Genomic DNA, 20,101 nt, shown 5'->3' with positions numbered 1-20,101 from the left:
GTAGTAAAAGACTTGCAGGAAGCCCAGAAAAAGCTGGATGAAACTGAACGCATGAAGAAGTCTCTTCAGGAAAGATGTCTGGATTTGGAACAAAAGCTGGCTAACGTCCAGCTGGGTATGGAGGAAATAGAAGACCCTCTCGCTGGCCTAGCTCAGGACGACACCGAATATTACCATGACCTGTTGGACGACACCGAATATTACGATGACCTGCTCTGCCCAGCTTGTGATGAAAACTCCCAAAGTGCAGAAACCATGAAGAATCACCTAAAGTCTAAGGAACATCGGGAGATGGTGGCGCTACTACGGAAAAAGGAGGACGAGAAGGAGGAACGGTGCATGCAGCTGGCAGCTGACAGTGGAGCCCAGAGAGTCTCCAAGAAGCAGAAAAGGAAAAGATGAAGCAGAAGATGATGACCATCTGAACCATTATCACCTCTACCAGGTCACGCACGTGGTCTCTCCGTACGGAGCCAAATCAGTTTGGAAGTAGAAAAACTTCCCAAGGTACTCAAGCTTTTAGAAGTCAACAATGCTGGTTCAGAAGTGACGGAAGTTCAAGCTGTTAAGTCCAGTGAAGGACTATTGGATGAGTCACTCCAGCAACGTGAACCGACTACACCGAGACTGAATCTGTGAACTGTTTTCCGCAGAGACTGAATCTGTGAACTGTTTCCCGCAGAGACTGAATCTGTGAACTGTTTCCGCAGAGACTACATCTGTGAACTGTTTTTACATGAAGTTGGATATATGTTATGTTTAATGGGGAATAAGTATGTTGTAAGCTAAAAAGGGAGGATTGTAGTGTATGTAACCATTCTACCTTTAAGAGAACTATTGTATGTAACCGTCCACCTTTAAGAGAACTATTTTAGGTGTTGCACTACTTTATCTTGGCTGCTGTATACTGTAATACCGGGAGTGACCACACCGGTATATAAGTGCTGTGTAAGGATTTATTGGGCAGATTCGCCCTGAACTTCGAATAGTAAAGTCCTGTTAAAGTTACTCTTGTAGTCTGTGTATTAATTCACCATATAACCCACAGACTTTACAAAATCGATGGACATTTTTCATCTAGCAGTTCCTGTGTTCCCATTTAGCTCATTGCTGTTTGTGGGAGCTTGCTGTGCACAAATTGTCTGCCGCGTTTCCCACATTACAACAGTGACGACACTTCAAAAAATACTTCATTGGCTGTAAGATGTTTTGGGACGTCCTGAGGTGGTGAAAAGCTCTGTAGAAATACAAGTTCGTTATTTCTTTAACTGGAACACATCCCCATTTGAAACTGAAAAGAACAGATTGGAGTCGTGTTTCTGAGCTGTTCCTGAACAAACACGTAACGTGTAAAAAGATGAACGGTGGCATTAAAGGAGTGCACAGGACGAGCTACTGAGCATTGTTCAATGTTTATTAGAAAATATGCGCTACTATTCTTTCCTTGAGTCTGTGATATCGAAGATAATCTCCCCTCTCATTAACGTTCCTCTTTAACTAGTCTCTTCGGATCTGAGTTTTTGACACAAAGTGTGTTTTTTTGTGTTCAAAATATCATTTGTGAGCTTTAATTTTCTTTGAAATTATCCTGGTGGATTCCGGGTTCCAGTGAGCAAAGGCCCCCCCCCCCGTTGGTAGCACTAACCAGAGCAAAAGGCCACAGATTCGATTACCGGGCTGGGATTTTCCACCAATAACTTTAATGGTCGGAAAATCATGGGCTGGGGATGCGGAATTTACGGATCTGTCTCCCCAGCAGCGCACAGAAACGGAAAATGACGGTCTCGATCTCAACCAAGGGTGCCCCAGTTGCCTGGGTTGGGGTTTGTCACTCGATGATATGAGGGCCGCCCATATAAATATTTGAATTTTGCTCCCAGCACATTGCTCTTGATGCGCTGAGAGAACACAGAGGTCACGGGGTGAGACTTCCAGCAGCAGCAGCACATAAAGGGCCGTCGGCGCATTAAAGACTGCAGGAGATTTTTTTGGGGGGTGAGGAGGAGGAGAATGGGACGAGAGCAACTGAGGTGCAGCCTTGCAACAGCAGGTGAGGGCAGTGGCACTGACGGAAGGTCAAAGCAATCCCAAAAAAAATTCAAAATTTTCCCGTAGCCTTTCGTCGCGACGGAGTTTGTAACGGGCACCGAGTGAATTGGTATTTCTCAGGTGCATCAGCCTCAGTGTGAGGGGCGGCAAATGTGGCTTTCATGATCCTTGTGGGACACACACTTCTGGCACCATGGGTCACTTATTGAATGGCGGAGCAGGCTCGAGGGGCCGAATGGCCAACTCCTGTTTCTGATTCCTGCCCATAGTGCCGTGTGTGCCAAATGGGCTGCAGTCATCTACATCCAATAATACGTAACCCCATTTTCAACCCGATTTTAGTTTTAGAAAAACATATTACATATTACACGTATCTGATAGAAAGCCAGATATAAGGATTAAGGATGCAGTGTGATAGTGTTATGTTTATTACTAATATATACTGTATCAGCACACAGCCTCCTCCTCCAAATCATGATTAGAAGCTTAATACAGTAGTACCATCCCATGGCCCCTCGAGCCTGTTCCACCATTCAATTAGACCATAGCTGATCTGTACCTCGACTCCAGTTCCCTATCCTCGAAAGCAGATCCCATTTTTCAGAAACAATGTTGATATTAACTGTATATAATCTGTGGTATATTAACATATGTATTATCTGTAGTGTATTATCTCCATAAATACCTGCAGATTACCTACCTATCTATATACACACCTGCATATACCTGCATATTACCTGTAGTAAATGACCCATACTGCCTATAGTATATTACGTAAAGAAAGACTTGCATTTCTATAGCGCCTTTCACCACTTCAGGACATCCCAAAGCGCTTTACAGCCAATGAAGTACTTTTGAAGTGTAGTCACTGTTGTAATGTAGGGAACACAGCAGCCAATTTGCGCACAGCAAGCTCCGACAAACAGAAATGTGATAATGGCCAGATAATATTTTTTAGTGAGGCTGGTTGAGGGATAAATATTGGCCCAGGACACCAAGGATAACTCCCCTGCTCCTCTTTGAATAGTGCTGTGGGGTCTTTTATATCCACCTGAGAGAGCAGATGGGGCCTCGGTTTAATGTCTCATCAGAAAGATGGATATATAATATATCTGCAGCATATTACACATATTATCGGTAGTATATTACCTATATATGTACCTGTATGTTATCTATAATCTATACCCTGTCTAGTTACCTGAATAATTGGCTCATGCGACCTGTTGATTGTGTTCTTTAGCTAATGCCCTACATGGCGGTGGACATTTTGAGAGGCTACCCAGGGCTGCCGGGTCTCTTCGTGGCTTGTGCGTATAGTGGGACATTAAGGTAGGTTGGGACAGTGGAACAGAGCAACTGACACTTAAAGGTAAAGTTTGATTTGATTGAGTGTCATTTTGAATTGTGCACCAGTGCTGGAACTCTTGTCAAGTTGAACTGTGCAAATTCCTGGCTTGTTCTCGACATGATACATTGGTTTAGTTTATACTCCGCTTAATACGTATATGAATCAAAGTTTGTTTGGTGAAGGAGTGGCTGTGAATGTCATGTAACAATGGTGCCTTTTACCTTCTCCCGCTGCAGCACGGTGTCCTCCAGCATTAATGCACTCGCTGCTGTAACAGTGGAAGACCTCATCAAGCCTTATTTCACAACCCTTTCTGAGAAAAAGCTCGCTTGGATTTCCAGAGCCATGAGTAAGTCTTCTGTCTTCTTAATTTGGCGACCTGCCATTTTGTTGTGCAAGGTCAGACTAAAAGCACATAGTGTCTTGGGTTCAGTTCAACTGAAGCCAGTTACTGAGAAAGTTATCCTCGCTCCAAAACTGCTGTGTGAATTGGCGAGTCTCGCCCACAGCGAGTGCGCGGTACAATGGGGAAATCCTTCTTCCCCTGACAACTCAACGCATTGCTCGCCAAAACTGCTTTCATTTTTGGACTAAACACAACAAAAATAAAGGCGGGAAACGATAACACTCGATAAATGTCGGCCAGAAAAGACCAGCTCGTCCATCCAGCCTGTCCCATACAGTTGTGATCAGCTCAAGGCTCCTTCCCCCCCCTGGAGACCGTGTAGACCTCTGGAAAAGGCCAAAAACCGGATCAAAACCCCAAGTCCAATTAGGGACAGAGATCTGTAAAGTTTCACTCCGCTCCCTAACAGTGCAGACCACGTACACTTTATTTCGGGAAACCAGACCACAAAGGCCCATTGTTGTCTGATCTTTGTGGAAACTTTACAAATCGGGCGAATGGGATGCTGTAATGGCAGGGTGTTGATACTGTTGGGGTGAATCGTGTGGTGTTGTGAGCCTCGTATTACACACTGAAGCTCTGACCAGCTCTGGGTGGTGGAACACAGGCTAGGTTACGATTAACACACTGTCCTAATCTCTTCTGAACATGCAATCCAAACTGCTGTCAGATGGCACGGGGCTTTTAACGTGCTTTCCACAATCCCGAGACACTTAATTTATTCAGCAGCATTAACTTAAACTTTGAAGGCTGGTTCTACGATGAAAATTACTTATTAAATCTTCAAAAGGAAAAACAATGCACGATTTTAACAAACAAAACCAAATATATTACATCATCTCAGGACAGTCTCCAATCCAAGAGCGAGCAACGGTTCGATGGTCCGAATGGCCTCCTTCTGTGCAGCCACTGAGACAATTCAATGAATACGATGCCCTTTAGAGGAATATCTACTAGTAGAGGGTCGTTTAACTAAAGGGATAGTCTTACGAAGCCACACTGCCGATGGTGAGGGTCCCCATCCCCAATGGAGAAATGTCCCACTGACAGCACAGACTTGGAAAACAGTGACGGGGCGATCAGGGCGCTTAAACACCCCCCAAAATTTCTATGACTTTTTAAATCAGACCATTGCTTTTGAAAGAACAAGCCTATGATCACTAGACAGAAACACAGAAACAAGGGATGTTTTTCCAGAGCTGATCAGTTCCACACTTCACTTTCAAACATTCACCGGGATATTGCAGGGAAGAGTCATGAAGCTAGGGATGGGCCAGCGACACACGACCAGCTCTTAACCTCGAAAGCACCAAGTCTTTGTCCGACAACACAAAGTTTCATTTGCTTTATTTCAATTATTAGGTTAATGGAACTTCATTTGTGAAATTCCTATTTGAACATTTGACCTTTTGAAGTAGTTTTTTTTGGTCCAGCAAAGCTCATATCCAAACATCCCCCGAAAAAGCATCCTTCTTCCAGCACTTTGTAAAATCACCCCAGAAATTTACAAAAGTGTTCCGCTTCCAAACTTTATAGTGTTTGCTGACACTTGGTACAATCTCACCTCCAGACTCGAATATTCCAACTCACTCCTGTCCGACCTCCCACCCTCTGTAAACTTGGTCATCCGAAACTCTGCTGCCCCGTGTCCTAACTCGCACCGAGCCCCGTTCACCCATCACCCCTGTGCTCGCTGACCTACACTGGCTCCCGGTCCAGCAACGCCTCGATTTAAAAATTCTCATCCTTGTGTTCAAATCCCTCCATGGCCTCGCCCCCTCCCTATCTCTGTAATCTCCTCCAGCCCTACAACACGCCATGATCTCTGCGCTCCTCCATTTCTGGCTTCTTGAGCATCCCCAAATTTAATCGCTCCACCATTGGCAGCCGTGCCTTCAGCTGCCTGGGCCCGAAACATAGAAACATAGAAGATAGGAGCAGGAGTAGGCCATTCGGCCCCTCGAGCCTGCTCCGCCATTCAATGAGATCATGGCTGATCATCCAAATTCAGTACCCTGTCCCTGCTTTCTCCCCATATCCCTTTAGCCTTAAGAAATATATTTAATTCCTTCTTGAATATATTTAATGAATTGGCCTCTACTGCCTTCTGTGGTAGAGAATTCCATAGGTTCACCACTCGCTGGGTGAAGAAATTCCTCCTCATCTCTGTCCTAAATGGCTTACCCCTTATCCTTAGACTGTGACTCCTGGTTCTGGACTCCCCCGCCATCGGGAACATCCTTCCTGCATCTACTCTGTCTCGTCCTGTTAGAATTTTATAAGTTTCAATGAGATCCCCTCTCATTCTTCTAAACTCCAGCGAATATAAGCCCAATCGACCCAATCTCTCCTAATATGTCAGTCCTGCCATCCCAGGTATCAGTCTGGTGAATCTTCGCTGCACTCCCTCCATGGCAAGAACATCCTTCCTCAGATAAGGTGACCAAAACTGCACACAATACTCAAGGTGTGGTCTCACCAAGGCCCTGTACAACTACAGCAAGACATCCTTGTTCCTGTACTCGAATCCTCTCGCTATGAAGGCCAAAATACCATTTGCCTTCTTAACCGCCTGCTGCACCTGCATGCTTACCTTCAGCGACTGGTGCACAAGGACACCCAGGTCTCGTTGCACTTCCCCTTCTCCCAATCTATTGCCGCTCAGATAATAATCTGCCTTCCTGTTTTTGCCACCAAAGTGGATAACCTCGCATTTATCCACATTATACTGCATCTGCCATGTTTCTGCCCAATCACCCAACCTGTCCAAATCATTCTGGAGTTTCTTGGCATCCTCCTCACAGCACACATGCCCACCCAGCTTTGTGTCATCTGCAAACTTGGAGATATTACATCTAGTTCCCTCGTCTAGATCATTAATATATATTGTGAATAGCTGGGGTCCTAGCACCGATCCCTGCGGTACCCCACTAGTCACTGCCTGCCACTCAGAAAAAGACCCGTTTATTCCAACTCTTTGCTTCCTGTCAGTCAACCAGTTCTCTATCCAACACAGTACCTTACCCCCAATCCCATGTGCCTTAACTTTACATGCTAATCTCTTATGCGGGACTTTATCAAAAGCCTTCTGAAAGTCCAAATACACCACATCCACTGGTTCTCCCTTATCTATTTTACCAGTTACACCTCAAAAAATTCCAGTAGATTAGTCAAGCACGATTTACCTTTTGTAAATCCATGTTGACTTTGTCTGATCCTGTCACTGTTTTCCAAGTGCTCTGCTATTACATCTTTTATAATAGACTCCAGCATTTTCCCCGCTACCGATGTCAGGCTGTAATTCCCTGTTTTCTCTCTACCACCTTTTTTGAATCGTGAGGTAACATTAAGCTCTGGGATTCCCTCCCTAACCCTCTCCGCCTCTCCTCCTTTAAAGCGCTCCTTAAAGCCTACCTCTTTGACCAAGCTTTTGGTCACCTGTCCGAATATCTCACATGGCTCAATGTCAAGTTTTGTCTGATGACGCTCCTGTGAGGCACCTTGGGACGTTTTACTGGGTTAAAGATGTTATAAATGCAAGTTGTTGTTGTTGTAGTGTTTGTTTAGAGTTCCACTTTTCTGTCAAACTCATCATTCTGTTCTCATTTTGCTTTTAGGCCTGTTGTTTGGCGCTGCATGTATTGGAATGGCTGGTTTAGCATCACTAATGGGAAGCCTTTTACAGGTATTTAGTTGCTTGTTGGAACTTCATTTGCCCCCATTTCAGAACCCTTTTCTCTACCTAGGGAAGATCTCCCTGATACCTTGGGGCCAATATTTATCCCTCAATCAATATAATTAAAAACAGATTATCTGATCGTTTATCTCATTGTTGTTTGTGGCATCTTGCTGTGTGCAAATTGGCTGCTGCGTTTCTTACATTGCAACACTGACTACACTTCAAAAAAATGTACTTCATTACTGCATTATAGGTGAGGAGTGTAGTTAATACTGAGGAAGACTGCGACAAAATACAAAAAGACATTAATAAACTTGCAGTATGGGCTTATAAATGGCAAATGAATTTTAATATATGGTAAGTGTGAGGTTTGGTAGGAAGAATAAGGAGGCCACACACTCCTTGGAAAATGTGTCTAAATGGGGTAGAGGAACAGAGGGATCTGGGGGTACAGATACACAAATCATTAGAAGTAGCAACGCAGGTTAACAAGGCCATAAAAAATGCAAACTAAACACTGGGGTTCACTTCTAGAGGAATAGAATTGAAAAGCAAGGAAGTTATGTTGAACTTGTATCGAATCTTGGTCAGATCACACTTGGAGTACTGTGAAAAGTTCTCGTCTCCATATTATGATGAACCTTTATAAAACACTGGTTCGGCCTCAACTGGAGTATTGTGTCCAATTCTGGGCACCACACTTTAGGAAGGATGTGAAGGCCTTAGAGAGGGTGCAGAAAAGATTTACGAGAATGATTCCAGGGATGAGGGACTTCAGTTACGTGGATAGACTGGAGAAGCTGGGGTTGTTCTCCTTAGAGAAGGTTGAGAGGAGATTTGATAGAGGTGTTCAAAATCATGAGGGGTCTAGACAGAGTAGATAGAAACTGTTCACATTGGTGGAAAGGTTGAGAACCAGAGGACACAGATTTAAGGTGATTGGCAAAAGAACTAAAGGCGACATGAGGAAAAACTTTTTTATGTAGCGAGTGGTTATGATCTGGAATGCACTGCCTGTGAGGGTGGTGGAGGCAGATTCAATCATAGCTTTCAAAAGGGAATTGGATAAGTACCTGAAAGAGAAAAATTTGCAGGGCTACAGGGAAAGGGCGGGGGAGTGGGACTAGCTGAAGTGCTCTTGTAGAGAGCCGGCACGGGCTCGATGGGCCGAATGGCCTCCTTCTGTGCTGTAACCATTCTATGATTCTGTGATTATAAAAAGGATGTAGAGGCACAGGAGAAGGTACAAAAATGATTTACTCGGATGGTACCAGAACTGAGAGGTTATACCTATTGGGAAAGACTGAACAGGCGGGGGCTCCTTTCTCTAGATTAAAGACTGAGGGGTGACCTGATAGTCTTCCAGATTATGAAAGGGTTTCGATAGGTTGCCATAGAGAAAATGTTTCTATTTGTGGGAGAGACCAAAACTAGGGGCCATAAATATAAGATAGTCACTAATAAATCCGATCGGGAATTCAGGAGAAACTTCTTTACCCAGAGAGTGGTGAGAATGTGGAACTCGCCACCACAGGGAGTGGTTGAGGTGAATAGTATCGATGCATTTATGGGAAAGCTGGATAAGCATGAGGGTGAAAGGAATAGAAGGATATGCTGATGGGGTGAGATGAAGAGGGGTGGGAGGAGGCTCGAGTGGAGCAGAAACACCGGCACGGACCAGATGGGCTGAATGGCCTGTCTCTGTGCTGTACACGATGTAATTGGCTGTAAAGCGCTTTGGGACGCCCTGAGGTTGTGAAAGACGCGGTATAAATGCAAGTCTTCTTTGTTTTCCTTTTACAAAACACTTGTTTCTAGGTCCTTTACCTCCTGTATGTGTTTACATTCACAGGCAGCCCTCAGTATTTTTGGAATCGTTGGAGGACCAGTCTTGGGATTGTTCACTTTAGGCATTTTGTTTTCTTGGGCCAATTCCACTGTAAGTATGACTTGTTGGACGAATGTCTCAGGACACAACTTCATTGTGTGATAATTCATCCTTAGCTGGGAGCGCTTGCAGTCTTCCAATTAATCATTTCATTTTCAGCTTTCATAGAAACATAGAAGATAGGAGCAGGAATAGGCCATTCGTCCCCTCGAGCCTGCTCCGCCATTCAATGAGATCATGGCTGATCATCCAAACTCAGTACCCTGTCCCTGCCTTCTCCCCATATCCCTTGATCCCTTTAGCCTTAAGAAATATATCTAACTCCTTCTTGAATATATTTAATGAATTGGCCTCAACTGCCTTCTGTGGTAGAGAATTCCACAGGTTCACCACTCTCTGGGTGAAGAAATTCCTTCTCATCTCAGTCCTAAATGTCTTACCCCTTATCCTTAGACTGTGACCCCTGGTTCTGGACTCCCCCGCCATCGGGAACGTCTAGTCCTGTTAGAATTTTATAACTTTCAATGAGATCCCCCCTCATTCTTCTAAACTCTAGCGAATACAAGCCCAATCGACCCAATCTCTCTTCATACGTCATTCCTGCCATCCCAGGTATCAGCCTGGTGAATCTTCGCTGAACTCCTTCCATGGCAAGAACATCCTTCCTCAGTTAAGGCAACCAAAACTGCACACAATACTCAAGGTGTGGTCTCACCAAGGCCCTGTACAACTGCAGCAAGACATCCTTGCTCCTGTATTCGAATCCTCTTGCTATGAAGGCCAACATACCATTTGCCTTCTTAACCGCCTGCTGCACCTGCATGCTTACCTTCAGCGACTGGTGCACAAGGACACCCAGGTCTCGTTGCACTTCCCCTTCTCCCAATCTATTGCCGTTCAGATAATATTCTGCCTTTCTGTTTTTGCCACCAAAGTGGATAACCTCGCATTTATCCACATTATACTGCATCTGCCATGCTTCTGCCCAATCACCCAACCTGTCCAAATCATACTGGAGTTTCTCTGCATCCTCCTCACAGCACACACGCCCACCCAGCTTTGTGTCGTCTGCAAACCTGGAGATATTACATCTAGTTCCCTCATCCAGATCATTAATATATATTGTGAATAACTGGGGTCCTGGCACCAATCCCTGTGGTACCCCACTAGTCACTGCTTGCCATTCGGAACAAGACCCGTTTATTCCAATTCTTTGCTTCCTGTCTGCCAACCAGTTCTCTATCCAAGTCAGTACCTTACCCCCAATCCCATGTGCTTTAACTTTACACGCTAATCTCTTATGCGGGACCTTATCGAAAGCCTTCTGCAAGTCCAAATACACCACATCCACTGGTTCTCCCTTTTCTATTCTACCAGTTACATCCTCAAAAAATTCCAGTAGATTAGTCAAGCACGATTTACCTTTTCAATGTGAAAGAGGTCAATAACCAGGGGGCATAGATAACTCACTGCCGGAAAGGGTGGTGGAGGCAAAAACACTCACCGCATTTAGAAACCTACAGGGCTACGGACCCAGAGCTGGAAAGTGGGATAGCTGTTTCTCGGCCGGCACAGACACGATGGGCTGAATGGCCTCCTTCTGTGCTGTAAATTTCTATGATTCTTAAGAAATTCCAGACAAATTCAAAGTTTGACGTTGATTTTTTTTTCTATTCGTTCTCGGGATGTGGGCATCGTTGGCAAGGCCGGCATTTATTGCCCCTCCCTGACAGAGTGGTGCCCCTTTATCCAACTGATTGGCTTGTTGGACCATTTCAGAGGGCAGTTAAGTGTCAAACACATTGGTGTGGGGCTGGTGTCACATGTAGGCCCAGACCGGGTAAGGACGGCAGGTTTCCTTCCCTGAAGGACATCAGTGAACCGGTTGGGTTTTTACGACAATCCGACAGCCTCACAGTCACTTTCACTGATCCCAGATTTTTATTTCTAGATTTTAAACTGAATTCAAATTCTCAAACTCCCACGTGGGGGATTTGAATTCAGGTTCTACTGGATTGTTAGTCCAGTAACAGAATCACTACACTACCGTATAGTATCACTTATCAAGGATGGCTGCCCGTGTCCTAACTCGCACCAAGTCCCATTCACCCATCACCCCTGTGCTCGCTGACCTACATTGGCTCCCGGTTAAGCAACGCCTTTATTTCAAAATTCTCATCCTTGTTTCCAAATCCCTCCATGGCCTCGCCCCCTCCCTATCTCTGTAATCTCCTTCAGCCCCACAACCTCCCCGAGATATCTGCGCTCCTTCAATTCTGGCCTCTTAAGCATCCCTGATTATAATCGCTTCACCATTGGCGGCCGTGCCTTCTGTTGCCAAGGCCCTAAGCTCGGGAATTCCCTCCCTAAACCTCTCTGCCTCTCTCTCCTCCTTTAAGACGCTCCTTAACACCTACTTCTTTGACCAAGCTTTTGGTCACCTGCCCTAATTTCTCCTTATGTGGCTCGGTGTCAAATTTTTTGTTTTAAAATACTCCTGTGAAGCGCCTTAGGACATTTTACTACGTTAAAGGCGCTATATAAATACAAGTTATTGTTGTTGTTATACAAAATGGGCTCCCAACATTCTCCATTAAATTCACACACCATGAGTTCACAGGAAAGAATGCTGCACGTGTGGTAATTGTAGCTCTGTTCCTACGGTACAGCGTTGTCACCTTATCTTTGACTCCCATCCCATTGAGCGCTGGGAACGCCAAATTGGCAAATTTACCCCATAAAGTCATAGGTCAGAGTTTTGAATGCATGAAATTGAAGTTTACAGTCATGAGTAAATCAAACTTTCAGTGCTGGCAGGAACCTTCCGGTCCGACAGCTAATAAGGACGAGTCCTCTACTGACCTCCCTGTTGGGATGTTGGTTTGACCTGATCTGTTGCCTTTCTGGTATGTTGTAGGGTGGAATCGTGGGACTCATCACTGGATTTGCATTTGCATTGTGGATTGGAATTGGATCTCAGATCCACCCACCGCCCCCTGCGGCGACAGTGCCTCTGAACCTCAGTACCGCCGGGTGTAACATCAGTCAGCCAAGTAACGAGACGTTCTGGACAACCGAGATCCTTCACACAGCAGCAACTGAAATCTCCAGTTCAGTACAAACCACAGATGGCAATTCAGGGATGAGGTAAAGCCATTCAGCTCATTGAACAAGCTATCTAATCGCTTGCCTCTGTAGGCCATATAGTTGTTACTGTGGCTCCTTGGGGCGGAGAGCAAAGCTCCCCCTAATTTGTTTTTGGGTGCACAGCCCCATAATTCATGGGAACAGAGTTTTAGGGGGGGGAAATTCAGTTGGTTGCGCCACCCGTTAGCGCCTTAAGAGGGCGGTAAGTGGGGCGCGAGGCGGCTAACGCCCGGGCGCGGCGAGACCTGTGCCTCTCGCGAAATTGAGCGGACATTTAGCAGCGGCGCAAAACCGCAACGCCCGCTCAGCTGCGTGCGCAGCTCCTGACGTCATTTCATGGTGCAACGCCCTTGGGGTGCCCCAAACCGGAAATTCAGTGGCGCCCCCCTCCTTTCCGCCTGTCGCTCCCAACAACTGGTTGATTGGAACGGTTCCCAGTCACTGTGGGGCTGGGAGGCGCTATTTAAAGGGGGCTCTTCCTGGCTTCTTTGTGGTAGCCATTTTTGGACCATTCCTTCTGTGAGAGAGAGAGAGAGAGAGATTTGCAGAGAGACAAAGGGAGAGAGCTTTCTGCATTGAGTCAGCGCTCGCAGAGGTACTTTTGGCTTGGGCCCAGAACTTTGTAGTTGGTTTGCTTTTTTGCTGGCATAACCTTGAGTGGCCACATACTATGGGGGCTGCAATGTGTGGAAACGTTGGGCTTGTAGAAGTCTACGTACTCCTAGCAAAAAATACTGAACTCAGAGGTTCAACAGAAAAGGTTTAATTGTTGAGGCTGCATGCTGAACACAAAATGGAGTCAGAGACTACACAAAGTACAATTCTCATCAGTGCACAGCTTCGACTGCTCCTCCCCCGCTCTGGGCTTAACTATCTTGCAGATCGAGTTTCTTAAAGGTGTGATCCTTCTTAAAGGCATGACGCCTGATTTATAGTCTACGGACTGGAAAGCGGATTGTGTCTGTTCTGTGATCAGTACGCCACAGGCTTCTCTGTTACATTGAGAGGGCTCAGAGACACCGAGAGAGAGTGCCAATCATGGCCAGATGGAGGAGGGCCAACAGGCATCGGCACACGAGACCTTACCGTCCCAGGGTTTTCCGCCAACAGTTCTCATACCTCAACATGTCTGAGGAGCAGTGTTTTCGGAGGCTGCGATTCAGCAGGGAGGTGGTCACTGAGCTCTGCCACCTGCTTCAGCCAGATCTGCAGCCTCAACTGAGGAGCAGGACGTCTCTGTCGGTGGCAGTGAAGGTGACAGTGGCTCTCAACTTCTATGCCACCGGCTCCTTCCAATCCGCTACTGGGGACATTGCCAATATCTCCCAGTTCGCGGTGCATTGCTGCATCCGTCAAGTCATGAATGCCCTCTTTAAAAGGAGACGTCAATACATTTCCTTCCCCATGACCCTGGACAAACAGCAAGAACGCGCAATGGGATTTGCAAGAATAGCGGGCTTCCCCATGGTCCAGGGCGCCATTGACTGCATGCATGTGGCTTTGCGGGCGCCGCAAGAGAATGCCGAGGATTACCGCAACCGGAAGGGGTTCCATTCGTTGAACGTCCAGTTGGTGTGTGACCACAGACAGCTGATACTCGCTGTCAATGCCCGCTTTCCAGGCAGCAGCCACGACGCCTTCATCCTGTGCCAGACTTCTGTGGCAGACCTTTTGAAGCCCCGGCTCACCCAGGAGGCTGGCTTCTTGGGGACAAGGGCTATCCTCTGTGCACCTGGCTGATGACCCCGCTCCGTGCGCCCAACATCCCTGCTGAAGAATGATACAATGAGAGCCATCAAGCGACCAGGAACATCATTGAGCACACAATCGGCGTGCTCAAGCAACGGTTCCGCTGTCTGGACCATTCCGGGGGAGCCCTTCAGTGCTCACTTGAGCGAGTCTCCCATTTCGTTGTAGTGTGCTGCATGCTGCATAACCTCGCAATCCTCAGGACTCAGCCACTGCCACCAGACATTGGAGGACCAGCAGAGGAGGAGGAGCACCAAGACAGGAGGGAGGCACAAACTGCAAGGGCCGTCCGTCGGCGGCTTATTGCAAGTTGGTTCTAGGCCCCCTCTGAGGAAATGGCTTCTGCCATTGAAAGAACATGAATGGAACCGTTCCGCAACCCCTAAACCGGTCAAGGCAACAATAGCTCAAAGAGCAAACATGCACATTCTGAATAAAGACACTTCTTTATTTAACAAACTGTGTGCCCTTCCCGCATGACAAAGTAATAGAGAGAAACCCCCAAAAAAGCAGTCAGACACATAACTGGCTCTCACAACCTGGAGACAATGAACAAAACAGTAACCAAAAAATGACCACGATCCTCAGCCTTCAATAAAACATTTAGCAGCATTTTGCCACACCTCCTACTTTTTGCCCTTCGAGGGTGATCTGCTTCGCTTGCGAGATTCGCCCCTTCCCACCCTGCAGCTCCTCCGCAATGGGACCCCAGTGGCTGCAGCAAGGCTGGGGGAAGGCTGCCGAGTGTCAGAAACTGAGTCGGAAGATGCCCTTGAGGGATGGCCTGGACCAGCACTGAACCTGGAGGGCCCGGCTGCTGACTGCTCCAACTCTGCATGGGCGGCAGCAGTCTGTCCTACAGGTGGTGGCAGCTGCAGTGGAGAAGTGACAGTGTTGGCAGCAGGAATGCTGCCATCCTGACAGAGGACAGCAACTCCCTGGTCGGACGACACACTGGCACTCCCATGGGGCAGCACTGCAGCATGCGGAGCAATCTGCTGAAGCACAGACTGCTGGCCTGCTGCAGCGCGGCGAGGGCCCCGGTGATTCATGCCCGATCCAGCGAGGGTGGCAGCAGTCAGTGCTCGTGTGGCCTCAATCTGCGTCTGCATCAGACCAGCCACTGACTGCATTACACCACTAAGCACTTGCGTGGACGCCGCCTGTGCTGCGCCGACGTCCTGGGCACTCCTTGCCTGTGCTGCGCCGAAGTCCTGGACACACCTTGCCAGTGACTCAATGGATTCGGGCATCCTTGCAACTGCAGCCATGAGCTCAGTGTGCCTATGCTCCTCCTGGGCGCTCATTTCAGCGAGGAGCCGCACCTCTTCTGCGCTCACTGTAGCAGGACTCGAGGCCAGACTCTCCCTTCGGGGAGAAGGCCGCCGAGCTTCACTTACCCCCCCCCCCCGCGTTACTGCAGCCCGCTGGGCCCCGGAGCTTCACCCTCCTCAGACCGTTCCCCCCTGCTCCCCTCCAGGGAAGACGTGTCCCCATTATGGCCATGGGCTGCCTCGGCTGAGGGTGGCACTGATGGTCTGGCTTCCTCTTGCTCCTCGCCTTCAGTGTCACTCACAGTGGCAGCTTGAGGGCCTGCCTCCTCACCTGGCGAATCAGCATCTGAAAGCAGGGAGGTACAAGAGTGGCTTTAGCGTGAGGACAGGGCGGCAGTGAGGGAGGCACGAGTGCTGCAATGCACTGTATTGGTTGGATAGTGGCAAAGGATGCTGGTGTGAGGCACAAGTGGAAGGAGAGAGGTCAAAAAGGTGATGACCTTACCATTGCTGTCCAGAACGGGGTCGGCATCTCCAGTGGCGACGGGGCCAATCCTCCGGCCTGCCATAATCCGCTGGACTCGCTGCTCCAGATCGGTGAGGGCTTGAAGGTGAGGCCGGCCTCCCTCGGTCCATTGCTGCTGCCTCCTGTTATGGGCCAGCTTGCCCTGCAAGAGAAAGGATGGGCTCTGAGTACAGTGTGAAGCCCTGATCTTGGCTGCACTGCCTCCCATGGTCAAATAGACACAACAGTGTGTAAAGTGCTGAATGTGCGTGTGAGTTTCATGAAAGGCCCATAGGTGTTGGATGAGGGCTGGGCATTGGGGCTTTCAGGACCCTTTGGCCATAAAGTGAGGTGGACATGCAGGGATGAAGAGGATACTGGAAAGGGTACTCACCCCGACGACCCGAGTGAGGTCGTTGAACTTCTTCCTGCATTGCACAGGGGTCCTAGGCACCATGCTGCTGGAAGTCACTCTGTGAGCCACCTCCCTCCAAGCTTTGCGATAGTCGTTGGGCAGCGGCCTCCTGCCACTGTCCGGGAACAGGAGAGATCGCCTGCGCTCCACCGCGCCAACCAGAACCTGCAGGGCCCCCTCACTGAACCGCTGCACTCGCTCCATGGTCCTAGGCGTTAGAATGTGGCAGCAGGTCTGTCCAAGCCGAGAATCAGGGCTCCGATGCGCAGGGTGTGGCTGCAATCCAAGATCGAACCTCCCCTTTAAGAGCTGACCGGCGATAGTGTGTCTGCGTGCAATCGCTAACTGGCCGCACCTGCGCTGCGCCCGCCCTCGGTGGTAGCGCCTCGCTTCTCTGGCTTAGTGCCTTAAGACAGTCGTGCAGCGGCTGTTTTAGCGCTCCAAGCACCTCCTGGGGCGAAGCAGGTCAATTTAGCAGTAGGTGGCGATAATTTGCGCCGGGCGCTAAATTTCGCGCCCGCTCGAGTATAACGCCCCAAACGTGGTGATACTGAATTTCTCCCCCTTAATCTTTAAATGTAGCCAGCAGAGAGTGGCACGACCGTGCAGCTCAGAGAGAACGTTGGCAGAGGGCCACACATATAAAGATTAAACCCCTGTTCCCATGAATTCCCAGATAGCTCAAATCCCTGATACTTGGGGCTGGATTTTGCCAATGGGGAGCTTTTGGAGGCGGGACTCCCACTTGTCGGGTTTTAGTCCCGCCTCCATTAACTTCTGGCCAACCCACGCTATTTTCCCTTGATTGACCTTGTTAAGCCCGTCCAGTGGGCTTAGCAGGCCAATTAAGGGAAAGCCAGTTACAGAGCATGTCAACGTATGATGTGTCATCTGGCAACATTTTTTGACAGATGTATTGCCATCGTTTGACAGCTCTGTGAAGCTGTCAAACATTGACATTCTCTGTAGTTTGATGAGTTCTTGAATTCAAGACCTCATCAAATCTCTTTCTTTTGCAGAAATGAGATGGTTGTTGCATTGGAGAATGCAGCGGCCATCTGTCATCGCTGCCGCGGAGGTGCGAGACTCTCCGCATACCCACCGATTGAAGCCTGCAGGAAGAAACAAAAGTAAGTAAACTTTTTCTAACACTTTCCACTTACCTCACCTCTCCACACTTGCACCCATCACTCACCTTCACAGCGCACTTTTGCACCTCTCCGACCCCCGCAGACCCACTGCTCACCTCGGTGACCCTGGCGGGGTTCGGAGCCTTCGGGAAGCCTGCACTTGTGTGGGTAAAATGGGGATAAGCCTCTTATCTGCCTGTTAACTACGGCACAGGTTGACTACCTGCCTCCTGGCAAGATGGCACGGAGGCGGGTTGGGGGGCGGGATGGGCACCCGCCCCCAAATTCTACCACTGGAGTGTTTACAGGATGGTTTCATGGACCAATATGTCGAGGAACCAACCAGAGATCAGGCCATCTTAGACTGGGTATTATGTAACGAGAAAGGATTAATTAGCAATCTTGTTGTACGAGGCCCCTTGGGTCGGAGCGATCATAATATGATCGAATTCTTCATTAAGATGGAGAATGAAGTAGTTGACTCAGAGACAAGGGTCCTCAATTTAAATAAAGGAAACTACGATGGTCTGAGGAGCGAGTTTGGTAGGATTGATTGGGGAATGGCACTCAAAGGGTTGACGGTGGATAGGCAATGGCAAACATTCAAAGACCGAATGGATGAGCTACAGAAATTGTTCATCCCAGTTTGGCATAAAAATAAAAATAAAAAGGTGACTCAACCATGGCTAACAAGGGCAATTAGGGATAGCATAAGATCCAAGGAGAGGACATATAAATTGGCTAGAAAAAGCAATAATCCTGAGGATTGGGAGCAGTTTAGGAGTCAACAAAGGGAAGGGAAAATAGAATATGAGAGTAAGCTAGTAGGGAACATAAAAACTGACTGTAAAAGCTTTTATAGATATGTGAAGAGAAAAAGATTGGTGAAGTCAAGCGTAGGTCCCTTACAGTCAGAATCAGGGGAATTTATAATGGGAAACAAGGAAATGGCAGACCAACTAAATACATACTTTGTGTCCTCCTTTGTGAAGACAGAACCAAATAACCTCCCAGAGATGCCGGGGAACATAGGGTCTGATGAAAGAGAGGAACTGAAAGAAATCAGTATTTGTAGGGAAATGGTGTTAGGAAAATTGATGGGACTGAAGGCCGATAAATCCCCAGGGCCTGATGGTCTACATCCCAGGGTACTTAAGGAAGTGGCCCTAGAGATAGTAGATGCATTGCTGGTCATCTTCCAGAACTCGATAGACTCTGGAACGGTACCCATGGATTGGAGGGTAGCTAATGTTACCCCACTATTCAAAAAAGGTGGTAGAGAAAAAGCGGGGAATTATAGACCAGTAAGCCTGACATCGGTAGTGGGGAAAATGCTAGAGTCTACTATAAAAGATGTAATAGCAGAGCACTTGGAAAGCAGTGACGGGATCGGACAAAGTCAACATGGATTTACAAAAGGTAAATCATGCTCGACTAATCTACTGGAATTTTATGAGAATGTAACTGGTAAAATAGATAAGGGAGAACCAGTGGATGTGGTGTATTTGGACTTTCAGAAGGCTTTCGATAAGGTCCCGCATAAGAGATTAGCGTGCAAAATTAAGGCACATGGGATTGGGGGCAAGGTATTGACTTGGATAGAGAACTGGTTGGCGGACAGAAAGCAAAGAGTTGGAATAAACTGGTCATTTTCCGAGTGGCAGGCAGTGACTAGTGGGGTACCGCAAGGATCGGTCCTAGGACCCCAGCTGTTCACAATATATATTAATGATCTGGACGAGGGAATTGGATGTAATATCTCCAAATTTGCAGACGACACAAAGCTGCGTGGGAGGGTAAGCTGTGAGGAGGATGTCGTGAAACTCCAGTACGATTTGGACAGGTTGGGTGATTGGGCAGAAACATGGCAAATGCAGTATAATGTGGATAAATGTGAGGTTATCCACTTTGGTGGCAAAAGCAGGAAGGCAGATTATTATTTGAATGGCAATAGATTGGGAGAAGGGGAAGTGCAAAGAGACCTGGGTGTTATTGTGCACCAGTCGCTGAAGGTAAGCATGCAGGTGCAGCAGGCGGTTAAGAAGGCAAATGGTATGTTGGCCTTTGTAGCAAGAGGGTTCGAGTACAGGAACAAGGATGTCTTGCTACAGTTGTACAGGGCCTTGGTGAGACCGCACCTTGAGTATTGTGTGCAGTTTTGGTCACCTTACCTGAGGAAGGACGTTCTTGCCATGGAGGGAGTGCAGCGAAGATTCACCAGGCTGATACCTGGGATGGCAGGAATGATGTATGAGGAGAGATTGTGTCGCTTGGGCTTATACTCACTGGAGTTTAGAAGATTGAGAGGGGATCTCATCGAAACCTATAAAATTCTGTCAAGTCTGGACAGACTAGATGCAGGAAGGATGTTTCGGATGGCCGGGGAGTCCAGAACCAGGGGTCATAGTCTAAGGGGTAAGCCATTTAGGACTGAAATGAGGAGGAATTTCTTCACCCAGAGAGTGGTGAACCTGTGGAATTCTCTACCACAGAGGGCGGTGGAGGCCAGTT

The 20,101-nt window shown here is 47.8% G+C and overlaps 1 protein-coding gene across 3 annotated transcripts in view; it reads left to right on the top strand.

Annotated features, from left to right (window-relative positions):
• The window catches only part of LOC147106461 (sodium-coupled monocarboxylate transporter 1-like), a 57,372-nt gene that overhangs the window by 29,275 nt on the left and 7,996 nt on the right, over positions 1-20,101 (top strand). For all 3 annotated transcript variants that reach the window (XM_086009663.1, XM_086009664.1, XM_086009665.1), the window contains exons 8-12: positions 3,290-3,378; positions 3,634-3,746; positions 7,421-7,488; positions 9,335-9,421; positions 12,288-12,517. In XM_086009663.1, coding sequence (XP_085865789.1) covers positions 3,290-3,378; positions 3,634-3,746; positions 7,421-7,488; positions 9,335-9,421; positions 12,288-12,517 — 587 coding nt within the window. The remainder of the gene's footprint in view (positions 1-3,289; positions 3,379-3,633; positions 3,747-7,420; positions 7,489-9,334; positions 9,422-12,287; positions 12,518-20,101) is intronic.

The sequence above is a fragment of the Somniosus microcephalus genome, chromosome 16, assembly GCF_052327205.1.
Source record: "Somniosus microcephalus isolate GS21.2 chromosome 16, FLI_Smic_1.0, whole genome shotgun sequence".
In the NCBI taxonomy this organism is placed as follows: Eukaryota; Metazoa; Chordata; class Chondrichthyes; order Squaliformes; family Somniosidae; genus Somniosus; species Somniosus microcephalus.
This window is presented reverse-complemented; position numbering and strand designations above follow the sequence as displayed.